Below are 18,823 nucleotides of genomic sequence, written 5' to 3' on the forward strand. Positions count from 1 at the left end.
CTCTTCTCTCCACATAAATACCTTCTGCCTTCTCTCCCTTTAAGTATCAGTCTAAAGCCTTCAGTCCCCAATGCTGAAGGCCTCTGGGGAGGAGTGAAGCCTACCACAATGAAAACAAAATTTTCATATAGAAAACGGAGCCTGTGATGGATGTAGAATTCAGTCTTCCCTTTCTGGGCAGAAGCAAAATACTGCTAATGGAAATGCTTAGGAGCTCAATGAAGACTGGATTAATTGGGAAGTGAGAGTGCTTTTGTGTCCCTCTTCCTAAAGAAAGGCAAGAATTCCACCAAATCTTTGATATAATTTGGTGTCAAAAGCTTCAATAAATCAAAAAGTAGTTTATTTCCCATACAGGTCTCAAAAGTATCTCAGCAAAGGCAGCTCAAAGACCCAGCAAGAAAGAAACTATTTCTGGTCTCATTGATTTTCGCTCCTTCAATCATGGGAAGTTCAACAGGAAAAGGTCTCAAACACAATATTTCATTCAAATTGCTCTGCCAGATTCAGGAGCAACCACACAAAAGATATCTGGATGTGAGGAGTTGCAAGAGATGAAGAAAGAAGTACTATAAATGCATTAGTGGTTCAGCAAATCTATTAAAAGATCCGCTCAATAAAACAACATGGAATCCTATTCATTATGTAGAAGGGAAAACTATCGTAGCAGGAATCGATGGGTTCGTCTTTGTCTACTGGAAATTTTTTTAAATTAAAGTCTCCATAAATGACTGAGAAATTCTTCTTAAAATTCAAGCCTTGACTGCAGGAGTTTTTGCTCTGTGAGTAGGAAAGGAATTAGGCAATACATTGGGAAGAGGGCATTATGCATTTGGGAGCTGCCCCTCTCACAGTAACTCAGGGTTCAGAACCAGGCTTTTCAATAACTGCAGAGGGCTTGGCTGCTTGAAATAGTCTCGGCCCTGTTGGATTTCAGGGGCTGCTCATGGCTTAGAGCTTTTTTTCCTGAACACATTCTCAAGATGCTGTCAGATATGGGCTCCTATCTCCTTGCAAGCTGATTAACTGATAAGGAAAATCAGCACCAAAGGTTAGAGAGCAGGCACCTTGCACAGGAAAGACAGGCTTCATCCTCTCCACTTTCCCCTCCTACAGAATGAAACTGGGTTCACTGCAAATTCTCAAGTTAATGGGCTGTAAATATCTGGCAGCTAGGGCAGTTGCACAGGGCTGAGAGCCACAGGCCAGCCCTGGCACCCCATGAAATGAGTTCACCATCTTCAGCTCCTCCAAGCCTACATTTTCTGGAGGCACAGGCTGGGAGCAAACACCGGGATTGGAAGAGGCCAGCTAGAAGGCTCCCCCTAGTGGGAGACTGGACCAATGCCCTGGAAACACACCTCTTAAATGGAATATTGACCGGGTCTCAAAGAAGGGTTCCCAAAGACTTTCACATGACTCCACAAATTCACAAACATCTTGAAAGAAAACACTCACCTCACAATATCTCTGGGACTTTGGCTTTTTCCTGAGTAAATTCGGGGAGTGGAAGAGTGAAGCCTTCTTTACCTTTCAACCAGAAAGTTGTTTGCTCTCTTTTGCCCTGTGGAAAATTTACAAATTTAAAACAAAACAATGTTAATCACCTAAATCTTTTTGAAACTTACATCACTGAGTAATTCTTTTTTACATGTCCCAACTGATAAACAGCATACAAGTGCCTGGCAATGGTCAATGAAATAAAATTACTATAAAGCAAAAGGATGTAATATTCCCTGGAGGTCCTGGCTATAGATTTCTTCTGTACCACGAAGAATATACTCTACCTTGGAGAAGGGCAGATTATCACCTATGGGCCAAATTCAGCCCACTACTTGTGTTTGCAAATAAAGTTTTATTGGAACATGGCCATGCCTGTTGATTGACGTATTGTCTATTGCTGCTTTTGAGCTACAACAGCAGTTAAGTAGTTACAACAAAGACTCTATGGCCCCTGAAGCCTGAAATATTTACTGTCTGGCCCTGTATAGAAAAGGTTTTCCAGGCCAGATGCAGTGGCTGATGCCAGCTAATCCCAGCACTTTGGGAGGCTGAAGTGGGTGGATCGCTTGAGGTCAGGAGTTCAAGACCAGCCTGACCAACATGGTGAAACTCAGTCTCTACTAAAAATCAAAAAAAAAAAAAAAAAAAAAAAAAGCCAGGTGTGGTGGCACATGCCTGTAATCCCAGCAACTTGGGAGGCTGAGACAGGAGAATCCCTTGAACCCAGGAGGCAGAGGTCACAATGAACTAAGATCACACGACTGCACTCCAGCCTGGGTGACACAGTAAGACTCCATCTCAAAAAAAAAGAAAGAAAGAAAGAAAAAGTTTTCCAACTCCTGCTCTTCATTTAAGTAATTTTATTATATGCATGTGTGATTGCTTAGAATGGAAAGTCACAGAAGAAAGGAGGGTATGTGTATTTGCATGGTTCTAACGAGAGCACAGTGCAAAACCCTGTCTATAAAGTGTGTGATCAGTGTTGCCTGAAGTGGATAATGATCTTATCCTCCAGAAGGAAAACAGTAGGCAAAAAGCAAACGCCTCTTCTAAAAGTATCCCCTGGTTAAAGCTAGGGGCCTGGAGGGATAACAATATTGTGTTTACAAAGTGTCATCAGTGATACCCACGCAAACTGCTGCTCTCCATTCTGGATGCCATGTTCACAGTGTCTCCAAATAGACAGTATCTGGGCATGGTAATTCCCACCACACCAGCCACCACAGGACCTGAAGAGTGGAGAACCAAAGACCATAACTGCTCTGCATTGCCTGAGGCTGGACTCTATGATGCGCATCAAATCAACAAATGTAGTGATGCGCCCTCTTGGGGCAAAGTTTGGCAATAGATTTTAGGGTTTACAGAAAGGAGACCAACAGAACCCCAACTCCTGCTGGAAAGCGACATCATCACGGTCATTAAATGACCGTGTCACTCATGAACTAGAGCTGTGAACAATGCCAACAGTGGCACAAACATGGGAGCAATTCATTCTGAGGATGGAGTTTTGTTTTTGTTGAGCCCTGGAAGATAGGTAGTAGCATAACTGGCTACAAAATTTGCTGGAACAGGTGCAGAGTGAAAACACAGGATACTTTGTGCAAAGATGATTAAGAATTGCCAGATGGTAACAGAAGAGCATGAAATGAAGCATGGACCACTTCTGCACAGATCACATGCCCATGAGTTGGCAAACACAGACCACATCAAAGGGCATTTGATGTTGAGGCGTGGAGGAAAAGTAGCCCTATATAACCCGTCCTGGGGTTTGGTCTCTTCCTTTTTTTTCTCTCTCTTTTTTCTTTTCTTTTCTTTTTTTTGACAGGGTTTCACTTTGTTGCCCAGGCTGGAGTGCAGTGGCACAATGTCAGCTCACTGCAACCTCCGCCTCCCAGGTTCAAGCAATTCTTGTGTCTCAGCCTCCTGAGTAGCTGAGATTACAGGTGCCTGCCACCACACCTGGCTGGTTTTCTGTATTTTAGTACAGACAGGGTTTCACCATGTTGATAAGGTTGGTCTCAAACTCCTGAGCTCAGGTAATCCATCCATCTCGGCCTTCCAATTTGCTAGGACTACAGGTGTGAGCCACCGCGCCCAGTCTTTATTTTTGGTTGAATACATTGAAGCCACTGTGTGTCCTTGTTGTTACCAAGCAACCTAGCTAAATAGAAACACACATGCAGAGACAATTCAATCTTTTATTTCCCCTAAAGAGGTTACCGTTCAATGTCCAGGTTCCTAAAAGCCTTGGGCACAGGAATGGAACCCAGAACGACCTGCCGTCATCCCTGGACCATCAGGCCATCAGTTTTGTCTACCTGTGTGGAAGCCAATCCGAAGCTGGAGCTTCTCCTGGAGCAAGTGCCCAGTCTGGAAGCAAATGAATGGTGGCACTGAGAAGTGCAGGGACATGGTGGCAATCTCAGCCACATGCTGGCTTCAATTGCAGATAGGGAGTCTGCTAGCCACCATGTATGCGTCTCCAGTGGTCTCAACCTGAAAACAAAGCGAGAGTGACCTTTGTTTCCCATGAGGGAGGCCAAGGGTCGGGGTGGGTCAGAGATTAAGGCCCCACATTCGTCCCCAGCCTCGAGGCCCTGTTTTTGGATGTGTCACACTCCCTGACCTCCACCCCATGCAAGTTCCAGCATTTCTTCAGTTCCTGCCCTTGTAATGGCTCTTCCACAAAGCCCACCTCACCCTCCTTCCCCCAGCCTCCTTCCCCACATTTACTGTTTCCTCCTCTGAAATCCAATAGCAGCAGTGACTCTATTTCCCCAGCCCAAATTCAGAACCAGTGAGACAGGGAGCAGTGTGCTCCTGGAGTCAACCAGGAAGGGTGAGGTGGATCGGTCAAGCAGAGACCATCTCCCCCAAACCGAAATGTCCACGCCCCACACAAGGGCTCTTAGACACATTTATAAATGGGTAAGCATTATACATTATACAAACTGTATTCATATATATAGTATGTATCTGCCTGTCTGTCCTCTTCCCCCTCTATCCTCCTAATAAAATCAGCTTTCAGATCTGTCATTCACAAGAGAGAAATAAATGACAAGTAGTTACAGCCCTTTCCAGACACATTTGCATTTTAGCAGAATCCAAAGATGATGTGGTGAAGGCTGAATTGCAGGCATCAGCCAGACGGTAAGAACACCTCTGTTCTGGTGACCCCGAAATGATGCGAAGTCAACCAGTCAACAAGCCTCACCTGCTTCTGGGTTTCCTCTCCCCACCGTGATAACATCCTTTAGAAATACAAACTAAGTTTTAAAATGAGCTCAAGCAAAACACAACTGAGCAGGTAATACTAAGAGGAAAATCCCAGAAGACGTCCTCCTGAGCAGGGAGGGCTCTGATTTTGTTGGGTGTGTGTGGTCTGCTCTTCAAGGTTATCTATACTATCCTTTCTTTCACCCTTGAACAGAGGCGTCATTTGAGGGGAACACTGGGAGATCAACATTGAAGATGTGTCACTCTGTCACTGAGATATGTGACCATATGACCACACTGTCCCCCAAATCTCGCTGTCCCCAGGTCCACAGGCAGAGGCAGGGCCCTGGGATTGTGGTCGGAGCTGGTGCACTTGTGGCTGCCCACCAGGCATATATGAGCACAGGCACACGGTACTGTGCCTGGAGTCATGATCTGACCCCTTCTAAAGAGTCAGAACACACAGAAAGCAGCCCTCATCACCACCACCACCTGGCAGTCATGAAGAGCCAAAATGTCTCTGTTTTCCCCATCAAAAATGGTTTTCACTCTAGGTGACCGTGTCCTTCTGTCTCCCAGAGTAGCACCCAGCAGGTAATTGTTGCTGCCCCCCTTTTAGCCATGAGTCTGATAGTCTAAAATTGGGAGTCTTTCTTCACTCTGAATTGCTAAGGATCAGGACAACAGAGGTGAGACCCACACAAGATCCAAGGACAATCTTTGAAGGAGACTAAACAGGAGCCTCTCTGCCTCGGAAGGAAATGTATTTAGGAAAGACGGGAAGGAATTAGCCAGTGGAAGATCAATGCCTCTTTTTAAAAAGTGTTTACTGTGAGATGAAATAATGGAAGGAAACAGAGGAAAAACAGAGGAAACTGGTGATTTTTGACAAGCACATACATCTGTGACTAATCAAGACCTCTTCCAACAAAACATACAAATAAAATACTGAGTTTCTGCCATGAAGTGACATAGACTGAAATGGAGTTTCCTCCTGGCTGATGTCTGGAATCAGTTCCATCCTCCGTCAGGCCACAGAGACAGCCCGCAAGGAGCACGCATGACCTCACAGCCAGGATGAGACGTCTCACCTTATACTCACGGTAATTTGTGATGATGTGATCGAATAAACTGTACAGGTCATTGAGGAGCTTGACGACTTGCAAGGGGGAGCTGAGAGAACATAGCTTTGTGAATCCAACAATGTCAGAGAAAAAGATTGTCACAGACTCGAAATGTTCTGGTTCCACGGACCTTCCAGCTAGGAGTTGTTCTCCAGTGAAGCTGAAACCAGAGAAAGGGATCATTTTTTAATGGATCTTACTCATCTCATCTCCTACAGGCTCCCACGAAGTTGTCCTCATTGGTCCTTTTGCTTCAGTGGCTAATCTTTTGGTTAACAAAATTCATTATCTACAGGAATTCTTTCAACATCCACTTCTCCACTTGCATTCTCTCTAAAGAGATATTTTAATTGATGGGTATAAATGGTGGGGTGGGGGGGTAGGAGAGAGGGTCACATAATGCCCTTACAAAAAGGATTTTCTTGATGTATATTGGTTATAGAGTTAGAGTGTAAAGACTCTGCAGTTGTGGAAGCGAATATAACCATTCACCAATCCACAAATCAATTTCATTTCAGTCAACCAATCTCACTAAAAATCCCTGCCCCCATGTCTTTGGTCTAGACATGCAAGAAGTGCACAGGAATTTTAACAGCAAATACTTCTGCCAAGTGTTAAGAGAGTGAACATGTAGAAACAGAACCAAAAAATGGAGCAATATTTGAATGTGAAGCCACAGGTACATATTAAACTGTGCAGAGGTTTTGGACCTACAATCAAATACAGGGGAGGTAGCAATTAGTCAGACTCGTGAAACGAGGGCGCCATCTAGTGGCTACTCTCCTGTTGCTGCATCCGCCACCCGCCACGTAAAAGACGGACTGCAGCCTCTATTCCTATGGATTCAGGAGAGTTTGCTTCTATCTCCCTTTACAGGTGTACCAAACTGCACAAAAAATGCCTGACCCTTTTTAGAAGAGCCTGACATCCTCTTAGAAAAGTAATCATGGAAATTATCCCGCCTATGTGGGGCTGCTAGATGGTGATGCTGCAGCTTTGTCAAGTCCCCACTGCTTCCGAATACCTGGGCGTCATAGTGGACAGAAGCTTCTCCACCTTCCTCTTCTCTGCGGTCAGCCGGCTGGTCCTCTCTTGCACCAATTCCTCCAGGTGATTGGCATACACTTCCAGCTTGCTCATCATACTGGCCAGTATGCTCACGTGGCTTTAAAAGAAATCAGACATTGATGTTTTCTCCTAAGACCCTTAGGGCCTCAGTGGAACAGAGCTTCCAACTACACATTCCAGGAAAATATTTCTCACCTTTCAGGTGTCCTAGTTAAGGGTTGGCAGCGGACATCAGGGAGGTGACAATGACAATGCAGCTGCGTGACAGGACAGAGCCTTTCACCAGCCCTCTGAGCTTAAGCTGCCTCCTTCATTTCTCTGAGTCTCACTTCACTCATTTGGAAAATGAAGATAATCACACGTACCTCATGTACGTACGATTACACTGTTATTTTGAGGATGTAGGGAGATAACATGCATAAAGTGTCTAGGGCCACATCCATCCACAGGCACTCAACAAATAGCCGCCTTCAATGGCCCATTCCCCGCTTCCCAACAGACATTGAGAATGCAGATTGTGGGATGGGTCATTCCTTTCTTTTCAGATGGTCTAATGTAAGGGGCAGTTCTAGATTCCATTAGTCCTTTGTTTTCGAAGGGTCTTCAGAGAACTCATTTAAATTCCTCAACTTCAGATGAGGAGACCTAGACTCACATAGGTAAATCGACTTATAACATTGAGGTCCATATTTTCTAAGTAAAAAATCAGGATGTATCTTAAGCTTACTTAAGATGTACCTTTAGGTTAACTACCTTGATTTAATCATTCCACACAGTATATATGTCCCAAAACATCAGGTATACCATAAATATAAACAATGTTTCATTTGTTAATTTTATTTTTTATTTTTATTTTATTTTTTTGAGATGGAGTCTTGCTGTGTCACCCAGGCTGGAGTACAGTGCTGCGATCTCAGCTCACAACAACCTCCACCTCCCAGGTTCAAACGATTCTCCTGTCTCAGCCTCCCGAGTAGCTGGGATTACAGGTGTGTGCCATCACGTCTGGCTAATTTTTGTATTTTAAGTAGAGACGGGGTTTCACCATGTTGGTCAGCCCCGTCTCAATCTCCTGACCTCAGGTGATCCACCTGCCTCAGCCTCCCAAAGTTCTGGGATTACAGGCTTGAGCCACCACATCCAGCCTCATTTGTTAATTTTAAAAACAATATAAAAATAATTTTTAAAATTTAAAAACTTATGAGCTTGGAAATGCAGAACACAGGGCTATCGTGTTAAGAATGCATAGCTGGCTGGGCGCGGTGGCTCACGCCTGTAATCCCAGCACTTTGGGAGGCTGAGGTGGGTGGATCGCGAGGTCAGGAGATCGAGACCATCCTGGTTAACACAGTGAAACCCTGTCTCTACTAAAAAAAAATACAAAAAAAATTAGCCAGGCATGGTGGCGGGCACCTGTAGTCCTAGCTACTCAGGAGGCTGAAGCAGGAGAACGGTGTGAACCCAGGAGGCGTAGCTTGCAGTGAGCTGAGATTGCACCACTGCACTCCAGCCTGGGTGACAGAGAGAGAGACTCCATCTCAAAAAAAAAAAAAAAAAGAAAGAAAAAGAAAAAGAGACATAGCTGAAGCCAGGTGTGGTGACTCACGCCTGCAATCCCAGCACTTTGGGAGCCCGAGGCAGGCAGATCACCTGAGGCCAGGAGTCTGAGATCAGCCGGGCCAACATAGCGAAACCCTGTCTCTATTAAAAATACGAAAATTGGCCAGGCGTAGTGGCACACACCTGCAGTCCTAGCTACTCAGGAGGCTGAGGCATGAGAATCACTTGAAGCCGGGAGGCAGAGATTGCGGTGAGCCAAGATCATACCACTGCACTCCAGCCTGTGCAACAGAGCAAGACCCTGACCCCAAAAAATGTTTTTTTTTTTTTTTTTTTTTTTAAAAAGAATGCATAGCTGAAGGTCCAAATTAAGAGTAGACACCTGACTCCCAGCCTGGGGCTCTTTCCACCAACTCAAGCTACCCCTAACATGGGCATGTCTTCCTAAATTCATGTACCGAAAGATGATACAATTATCTGGTGTAAAGGAAGCTACTATTGAGAAAGTTGCTGGAGACGCATGAATGATTTAAGTCATAACCTACCCTACAGGTGGTGAGTAATTTTTATCTCATAGTCCGGTCCGAACTGATTAGCCTAACCCTTGGAATGCTGATTTGAAACAGATTCTGAAGCCATGTCAAAACTCCCTGGAAACAAGGACTTTAATTGATTAGTGACATCTGAGATAGACAAAGAAGGCAGTAAAATTATTAATATCTGATCCATTTTTGTGGCATCTATGAAATAAAGGGAGAATTTCTCTTTTTTTTTTTTTTTTTTTTTTTTTGAGACGGAGTCTCGCTGTGTCGCCCAGGCTGGAGTGCAGTGGCCGGATCTCAGCTCACTGCAAGCTCTGCCTCCCGGGTTTTTACTCCATTCTCCTGCCTCAGCCTCCCGAGTAGCCAGGACTACAGGCGCCCACCACCTCGCCCGGCTAGTTTTTTGTATTTTTTTAGTAGAGACGGGGTTTCACCGTGTTAGCCAGGATGGTCTCGAACTCCTGACCTCGTGATCCGCCCGTCTCGGCCTCCCAAAGTGCTGGGATTACAGGCTTGAGCCACCGCGCCCGGCCAAGGGAGAATTTCTCACTCCACTGCAACCAGCATGTAGTACAGTGCTTTGTGTATGGTAAGCCCTGAGTGAGTGTATGAGGAAGGAAGGGAGGAAGGGAGGAAGGGAGGGAGGGAGGAAGGGAGGGAGGGAGGAAGGGAGGGAGGGAGGGAGGGAGGGAGGGAGGGAATGAGTCGCATAGAACCAAGCACAGCCACATAGTCTTAAATTTTTTTTGTTTTGTAGAAACAGGGTCTCGTTCTGTCACCCAGGCTGCAGTACAGTGGCACAATCATAGCTCACTGGAGCCTTGACCTCCAGGGCTCAAGCGATTCTCAGCCCCCTAAGAAACTAGAACTATAGGCTCATACCACCACACCTGGCTAATTTTTTATTTTATTTTTTATAGATATAGAATCTCACCATGTTGACCCGGCTGGTCTTGAACTCCTGGCCTCAAGGGATCCTCCTACCTTAGCCTCCTAAAGCACTGGGATTACATGCATGAGCCACCATGCCTGGCAGCTCTAAAATCCTAATGGTTAACTGAGTGAGAGTAAATATCTGTTGCACATCTAACTTACCCTCTGGGAATGGCCTCTCATAAAGTTTTCTTGATGGAAGAGAAACTAGGTCTTTTCTCCGGAGATTCCTCCCAACATACCCTCACCATGGCCATGATCTTTTCACTGCCCTTCTCCTCGGGCAGGGAAGGCCGCAGTGGGACTGCTGTTGCAGGGTCTTTGATTTGGTTGATGATTTCTGAAATTCATGTTGGGTTTAGACAGCCAAACATCAGAGCTTTGTGCCACTTATTACACTTCATTTTCAATAGTAATTGTGCTCTTATATTTGTAAACTGAGTTTTTAAATAAATAGAACACATTAGAATTCCAAAGTAATCTGGATATTTTAATAGGATACTCTGAATCTGCCTGGAAAATGAACAATTCTAATGAAAAACATATAAACACCCTCCTAATTAATGTTTTCAAATCACGATTTTTAAAAATAGAACTTTGCTTGACGTGAAGCATATCTCCATATAATTTCAGGAATGTATAGGCATTTCGTGTTGGAAACCCCAAACTGCGCTTCATGCAATTTTGTTAAATTTTCTGCAATATGTTGCATAAATGTTATTTTAACACATAATAAATATTACCATCATGTCCTGCCTCTCTGTCCAATTTTGTAAACCTAATTTTTCCCACTTCTTCACTGGCTCCTACTGACATTTACTAAACATTCGGCTTAACCAGATGTTGTCAAGGGAATAATATTTTGAGAAAAATGTATACATGTTTTGGTATAAAAATAATAAAAATACTGTGCATGCAACAACATGGATAAGTCTTACATGCATTATTACTAAGTTAGAGAAACCAGTCAGAAAAGGCTGTGTACTGTATGATTCTATTTACATGGCACCCCAGAAGCAACAATACCTCGGCAGCAATGGGCATATCTGGTGTCATTTCTTTTTCTTTTCTTTTTTTTTTTTTTTGAGATAGACTCTGGCCCTAGTGCCCAGGCTGGAGTGCAGTGGCGCGATCTTGGCTCACTGCAACCTCCGCCACCCAGGTTCAAGCAATTCTCCTGCCTCAGCTTCCCCAGTAGCTGGGACTAAGGTGTGTGCCACCATGCCCAGCTAATTTTTGTACTTTTAGTAGAGACAGGGTTTCACTATGTTGGCCAGGACGGTCTTGATCTCTTGACCTTGTGATTCTCTTACCTTCTAATACCTTTATCCAAAAAAAGAAGTCATCGCTTCTTGGAGAATTGACTGCTTCTAGCACTGGGGCAGGAGATATGCAAAATGAGACTTTCTTGTTTTCCCAGAAAGTAAGGAAATATACATTCTGGAAAAGACAAAATTTTAGAGACAGAAAACAGATCAGTGGTTGCCAAGAGTTTGGGGAGCAGAGAGCATTGACTACATGAAATGCCGGGGATACTTTCAGGATGAGGAAAGTTTTCTGTACTACAGTGGTGGATAGATTACACTATATATTTGCCAAAACCCACAGAGTTTTACAGCACAAAAGTAAGCCATAAGGAAAGCAAACTTTAAAATACACCAATTGGGAAATTATGCAACCCCAAGACAGAATGCAGACAGCAATAAAAGAATCTAACAGTGTTACAAATATATGGCATAATCTTACTGAATGGGATGAGTGAGAAAGAATGCTGACCTACATTGCTTCTGAAATGACTAGAGATTTTAAGACTAAAGACAAAAGGAACTATTCATAATCATCGTACTCTAGTTTGTAAAACTGTTTCTCATGGGGATGCAGATTAACAAGTCTGAAATCACTGAACACACATATGGGGATTGAACAAAATACATGGGTGGTGGATGGTGGGAGCCAGGATCTCAATGTTGGAATTTACAGAAAAGTAATGGGAAGACTGCAATGAACCATGATGGTGATGAGTTACATTTCGAGACGTCAATGGGAACTCTTGTTTAGTTTAATATAGATGCAGATATATGTGTATGTGTGCATGTGTAATTATAGAGATATGTATACACACGAGTTAGTACACATACGTATTTCCTTACTCTGTCCACCGAGAGGGCCCGTAAGTAACAACCCCCGGTAGCAATGAGCACATCTAGTGTCAGCTCTAACTTTCTAATACCTTTCTCCAACAAAAGAAGCCAGGGCTTGTTGGAGAGATTTGCTTGCTTCTAGCACTGGGGCAGGGGATATGCAAAATGAGACTTTCTTGTCTTACCAGAAAGTAAGGAAATACGCAGAAACAAGACAAAACACCACAGTGATGGCTACACATCCAAGAGACACAGAAGCTACCTGAAACTGAATGGCGAAAATTGGAATAATTTAAGCTACAAAATAAATAAAGTGATATTCAGTTATAACCCAAAGTATAAAATAAATATCCATGAGTTCATACTGACATAAGTACTTGAAGAAATAAATGAATGGGCAGAGTAGACAAATCTCCCACGGAGAAGAATTCCAAATACTCCTTCCTCAAAGAGGTGGAGCCTGACTCCCCACCCTTTTTTTTCTTTTTTTCTCTCTTTTTTTGAGATAGGGTCTCTGTCACCCAGGCTGGAGTGCAGTGGCAGGATCTTTACTCCGCCTCCCAGGCTCAAGCAATCTTCGTGCCTCAGCTTCCAGGGTAGCTGCTAGGATGCTGCCACACTTGGGTAATTTTTGTATTTTTGTAAAGACTGGGTCTCCCTATATGCCCAGGTTGCTCTCAAACTCCTGGGCTCAAGCAATCCTCCCTCCTTGGCCTCCCACAATGTTGGGATTACAGGCATGAGCCACCACACCCAGCCTAACTCCTCACTCAGTCCTAGACTAAGTATGGAAGGGAGAAATCAGAGTAACTTTATGGTGGAGAAATTGACAAACACTTCCCCAGCCAAGTGATCAAGGTCAACATCAACAGCAATAATCAATGAAAAGGACAATTTACCTGTGCAGTCATCCTTCAAAACACACAAATGCCAAACCACGAGAAAAGAAAAACAAATCAGACAAATTCCACATGAAAGTACTTCTACAAAATATCTGACCAGTACTCCTCAGAAGTGTCAAGGTCATTGAAAATAAAGTCTGAGAAGTTTTCCCAGAGAAACTTAAGGAGACATGATGACCAAGTGTAATGTGGTACCCTGGATGGGGTTCAGAGACAGAAAAAGGACATTAGGCAAGAACTAGGAAATCTGAATAATATATGGCTATTAGTTTAATATAATAAAAAAAAAATACAGGTTACAAAACTGTGCATAAAATGCCTTGTTTAGGTGTACATGTTTAATGCCTAAAACTATTCTGAAAGTATGTGCATTAAAAAGCACTCTAGGAGCCAGGCACGGTGGTTCACACCTGTAATCCCAGCACTTTGGGAACCCAAGGCAGGGGGGATCACTTGAGGTCAAGAGTTCGAGACCAGCCTAGCAACATGGCAAAACCCCATCTCTACTAAAAATATAAAAATTAGCCAAGCATGGTGGTGGATGCCTGTAGTCCTAGCTACTCAGGAGGCTGAGGCAGGAGAATCACTTGAACCCAGAGGTGGAGGTTGCAGTGAGCCAAGATCATGCCATCACACTCCAGCCTGGGTGACAGAGAGATTCCATCTCAAAAAAAAAAAATACTCTTGTGTTTTACTTCCCAAATGAAGTACATTTTGAGACATGAGACAGCAATGGCTTCAAAAGCAGTGACTGAATTACTATGGCATCTTCTGCTTTCTGTGTTTAGCTCTAAGAAATGAAAGAATCAGAAAAACGATACAGGACTTCGAGAGCAAATTCGAACCCATGGGTCTGCACTTCAGAGAACATGTGTGAATTACCTAGAAACTTCTAGCCAGCTGTTTCCATCCTATAATCTTTAACCATCTACTAGACATGTTAGCACTGTTGCTCATTTGCTTTGGCAATGTGCATCAGAATCACTGGGGAGCTTGCTGAAACACAGATTTCTGGACCAATTCCTCCAGCTTTTCCAATGAAGCAGGTCAGGAGTGGGGCCTGAAAATGTGCATTTCTGACACGTTTCCAGCTGATGCTGATGCTGCTGGTCCAAGGACCAGAAGGACCAAGGCCAGTGCTTCTCAAGCTGTGGCTTTATCAGCATCACCTGGGAGGGTGACGGAAATGCACATTCTTAGGCCTCACCCCAGACCTCCTGAGTCAGAAATCCCAAGAGTGGAACCCAACAATGTTGTGTTTTAACCACCTCCCGGTGATTCTGATGCCCGCCACAGTTTGAGAACCATGGGTCTTGTGTGCCCAGAGAATCAATAGCTACTCCGTTCCCACGACAAGCTTTGTTTGTAGGAAAGCGTCAGAAGTTAATTGAAGAAGTGTTTGCCCATAAATTAGGTATACACTGTACTCTTCCTGGTTGCAGTCCTGTGAATACATAGTCCCACGTAGCCAGCTCTCAGTTAATTTTGTGAGCTCAACAATGAAGGGGAAATACACTGATTGTCCACAGTATCTTCCCTTACAGAACCCAACTGGCAAAAGTAGGCGGTGATGGGGCTGAGGGACTGTGGGTGGGCTCCTGCCTGGGCTGTCTGGGAATATTTGCGTGTGTGCTTGATGCCAAAGTTAGATGCACTTGGATTTTGAGTTACTATTTTTGGATTAATCTCACCTCTGCTTTATTTAACTGGAAATTAGAAACTGGAATCTGGTCTAAAAGCAATTGCATATCCTCACAATGGGCTCCTGACTCAAAAAGTCTCCAGGTAATAGATAATGACCTAAAGCCGAGGCTTGAGATAGGTCACTGAGGATAGGCTAGAAATGATAGGCACAGCAAGAAAAAAAAAAAAAATCAAGAGAGAAAGTGGGTTGAGTTTACTTAGAAACTCACACTCACGTGTGTGCACACACACACTGGTATCTTCTCTCCAAGCAGCCTGAGCTGCTACATATTACAATCACGCCAGGAGCTTTGAAACCCTGACACTGAGGCAGCACCCCAAACCAATGATATCAGAATCTCGGGCTGAGATCCAGGCATCAGCCGTTAAGAGACAATCCAGCAAAAAGAAAAAAAAAAAAAAAGCCCAAAAATATCCTTTGTAAGTGGACAACTGAACAGCATTTATCATGGATTTTAAATATATTTAAAATATATTTATCTCCTCAATTTCATGGCTAGAAATATAGCCTGAAGAAACATTCACCCATGTGTGCAAAGATATAGAGCTGCTCATTGCAGCAATTTCCAAAATGTGTATCGAGGTACCATTTATGGCATATTCTCACAATAAAAAATATTGTAAACCTTAAGAAAGAATGGGGCAAATTTGTATATAGGAATATGAGGTGAGAGGTGTCCAGGCAGAGGGAACAGCACACACAAAGGGTCTGGGGTAGAAATGTGTCTGGAGTGGTAGAAACATTTCCATCACTCCAAAGTAAACCCCTTGCTCATGAAGCAGTTTCTCCCTGTTCTCCCGACCCCCAACCCCTGGTAACCACCACCAACCTGCATTCTGTCTTTATAAATTTGTCTATGTTGGCGACGCACGAAGGTGGCCAGCGTGACTGAAAGGAGTGAGCCATAAGAGATGACAGTAGGAAGGTGCGGTGGGCTGAATCGTGGTTCCTAAAGGGAAATGTCCAAATCTGAATCCCCAGAATCTACAAATGTTTCCTTATTTGGGAAAGGGGATATAAACCAACTATGCAAATAGAATTAAGTTAAGGATCTCAGGTTGAGGAGGTCATCTTGGATGACAGGGGTGGGACCCAAATCCAATGACAAATGTCCTCATAAGCGGCACAGCCAGGATAAGTACACAGAGGAGGAGACAATGTGAAGACAGAGCTGGAGGTTGAGGCCATGCAGCCACAAACCCAGGAATGCTGGGGCAGCCACCAGCAGCTGGAAGAGGCAGAGAATGGAACCTTCCCTAGAGCTTCCGGAGGGAGCAGAGCCTTGACAACGCTTTGACTTTAGACATCTGGCCTCTAGAACTGCCAGAGAATAAACATCAGTGTTTCAAGCCACCAAGCTTGTGGTCACTATTATACCCCCCTAGGAAACTAATCCAGAAGGCCACAGAGGTTACTTCGGTGGTCTTGTAGGCCATGAGGAGAACTTAGTTTTCACTCCTCAGATAGGAAGCCAGGGGAGGATTCTGATACAAAAGTGACATAATCTGCCTCATTTTCTAATAGGATCCCTCTGGCTTCTGTAATACAATAAGTTATATAATTTGAGGTCCCTTGATTTTTTTGGTAACCAAAATGGAATTCGTTTTCTAATTTTAAAAAAGAATATGGATTTTTCTTTTTCTTTTTTTTTTTTTCTGAGTCTGCTTGCTAGGGAAAGAACATGAATTTTTCAATAAAAAATGATGGAATAAGTTGTAAATTAATAAAACAATTAATTTTAAAAACCAACATTTCAAAGCTAGCCCACACAACCAAAACCTCCCAAGCAGGCTCTCCCGCTTTACCATCCGGTGCCTCATGGAGGTCATCAGAGGGCCCATGGTCCCAGTGGTGGATCAGCTCCCTCATCAGAATGGTGAAGCTATAAACATCTCCTTGTGGGGTACCCGACCAGGGCACCTCCGGGAGCCGCAGCAGCTCTGGGGCAATCCAGTAGAGCTCTGCAAAGCAATGGGATGTCCGCATGGAGTGAGGGTGCTGCTGGGCAAAACTGGAAAAGCCACCCCTTCATCCTTGGGGGCACAGGAGAAAGGAAGGCATCCAGCTCTGAGCCATCAGCCCCAATGGTGTCTGGTTTGAAGAGCAAATAGGGGTCCGTGTGTGTGAATATGGAGAAAATCAGCAGGAAGGATGTGCACTAACATGTTAATGGTGGTTTACTCAAGACTAAAATTACAGCTGGTTTTCACGTTTATGTTCCTTCTCTGTATTGCCTTTATTTTTAAAAACAATTGTGGTATGATTCATAGAACATAAAATTAACCATTTTAGGCTGGGTGCACTTCACACCTGTAATCCCAGCACTGTGGGAGGCTGAGGCGGGAGGATAAATTGAGGTCAGGAGTTCCAGACCAGCCTGGCCAACATGGTGAAACCCCTCATCTATTAAAAATACAAAAATTGCTGGGCATGGTGGCTCATGTCTATAATCCCAGCACTTTGGGTGGCCAAGGCAGGTGGATCACCTGAGGTCAGGAGTTCAAGACGAGTCTGACCAACATGGAGAAACCCTGTCTCTCCTAAAATTACAAAATTAGCCGGGCATGGTGGCGCATGCCTGCAATCCCAGCACCTTGGGAGGTTGAGGCAGGAGAATCGCTTGAACCCAGGTGGCAGAGGTTGTGGTGAGCCAAGATCATGCCATTGCACTCCAGTCTGGGCAACAAGAGCAAAACTCTGTCTCTAATAAATAAATAATAAAAATAAAAAATACAAAAATTAGCCGGGCATGGTGGAGCACATCTGTACTCCCAGCTACTCGGAGGGCTGAGGCAGGAGAATCACTAGAACCCAGGAGGCAAAGGTTGCAGTGAGTCGAGATCGCACCACTGCCCTCCAGCCTGGGCAACAGATCAAGACTTCATCTCAAAAAAATAAATAAATAAAATAAAATAACCATTTTAAATGAACAATTCGGTGGCCTTTAGCACATTCATAATGTTATGCAACCACCACCACCTCTATCTAGCTCCAAAACATTTCCATCACTCCAAAGTAAACTCCTTATTCATGAAGCAGTTTCTCCCTGTTCTCCCGACCCTCAACCCCTGATAACCACCACCAACTTGCATTCTGTCTCTATAGATTTATCTGTCTATTCTAGATATTTCACACACCTTCTTTTTTTGCAGTGAAGTCTAAAAGCTTATGTCCTTATAGGTCATAGTCATTAAAAGAAAAGATAAATATTAGAGGATGTGGAAGGTGAACTAGGACGGCTGCTAGCAGGTCTCAGTTGGGCGCGGTGGCTCATGCCTATAATCCCAGCACTTTGGGACGCCGAGGAGAGCAAATCACCTGAGGTCAGGAATTCAAGACTGGCCTGGCCAACACGATGAAATCCCGTCTCCATTAAAATTACAGAAATTAGTCAGGCGTGATGGTGTATGCCTGTAATCCCCAGCTACACGGGAGGCTGAGGCATGAGAATTGCTTGAACCCAGGAGACAAGAGTTTGCAATGAGTCAAGATTGCACCACTGTACTCCAGCCTGGGCAACAGAGTGAGACTCTGTCTCATAATTAATTAATTACTTAATTAATAATAATAACAAAATTTCTCCCCTTGTCCTTTTTTTTTTTTTTTTTGACAGGGTCTCTAAAGGCTGGAGTGCAGTGGTGCAATCACAGCTCACTGCAGCCTCGACCTCCCAGGCTCAAGTGATCCTCCTACCTCAGCCTCACATGTCACCACACCAGCTAATTTTTTTTTTAAGTATAGGTGTTGGAGGGAAGTCTCACTATGTTCCCCAGGCTGGTATCAAACTCCTGGACTGAAGCAATCCTCCTACCTTAGCCTCCCAAAGTGCTGGGATTTCAGGCATAAGCCACCACTCCCATCCCCCTTGTCTTTCTGTAAGACATCATTCTATCGTATGTTATAGAAACCTCCCAAATTGACACAAAAAATCTCCTGGTGACATGCTGCTCCAGCAAAAAGGGGATCGGGGCTAAGAACATTGGTCTCAAGGGAGCCCAGGATACATGCAGAGGTAACAATCCAGGGCACTCAATTAACCAGACAGGTAGGAAGAGTCATTGAACCCCACTTGGCACATATGGAAGGGAAAAGTGGACTTGAGGCAGTGGTTTTGTCTTCAGATGCACAG

At 44.1% G+C, this 18,823-nt stretch overlaps 1 protein-coding gene across 1 annotated transcript in view; it reads right to left on the reverse strand.

The window, feature by feature from the left end:
* Positions 1-1,289: 1,289 nt before the first annotated feature.
* The window catches only part of LOC100423770 (guanylate cyclase 2G-like), a 43,809-nt gene continuing 26,275 nt past the window's right edge, over positions 1,290-18,823 (reverse strand). The window contains 8 exon segments of the mRNA XM_077947987.1: positions 1,290-1,564; positions 1,788-1,810; positions 2,634-2,732; positions 3,822-3,999; positions 5,811-6,003; positions 6,868-7,008; positions 10,109-10,286; positions 16,500-16,692. Of these exon segments, the coding sequence (XP_077804113.1) occupies positions 1,460-1,564; positions 1,788-1,810; positions 2,634-2,732; positions 3,822-3,999; positions 5,811-6,003; positions 6,868-7,008; positions 10,109-10,286; positions 16,500-16,692 (1,110 nt within the window). The 3' untranslated portion in view covers positions 1,290-1,459.

This window comes from Macaca mulatta, chromosome 9 (assembly GCF_049350105.2).
Source record: "Macaca mulatta isolate MMU2019108-1 chromosome 9, T2T-MMU8v2.0, whole genome shotgun sequence".
NCBI classification, from domain to species: domain Eukaryota; kingdom Metazoa; phylum Chordata; class Mammalia; order Primates; family Cercopithecidae; genus Macaca; species Macaca mulatta.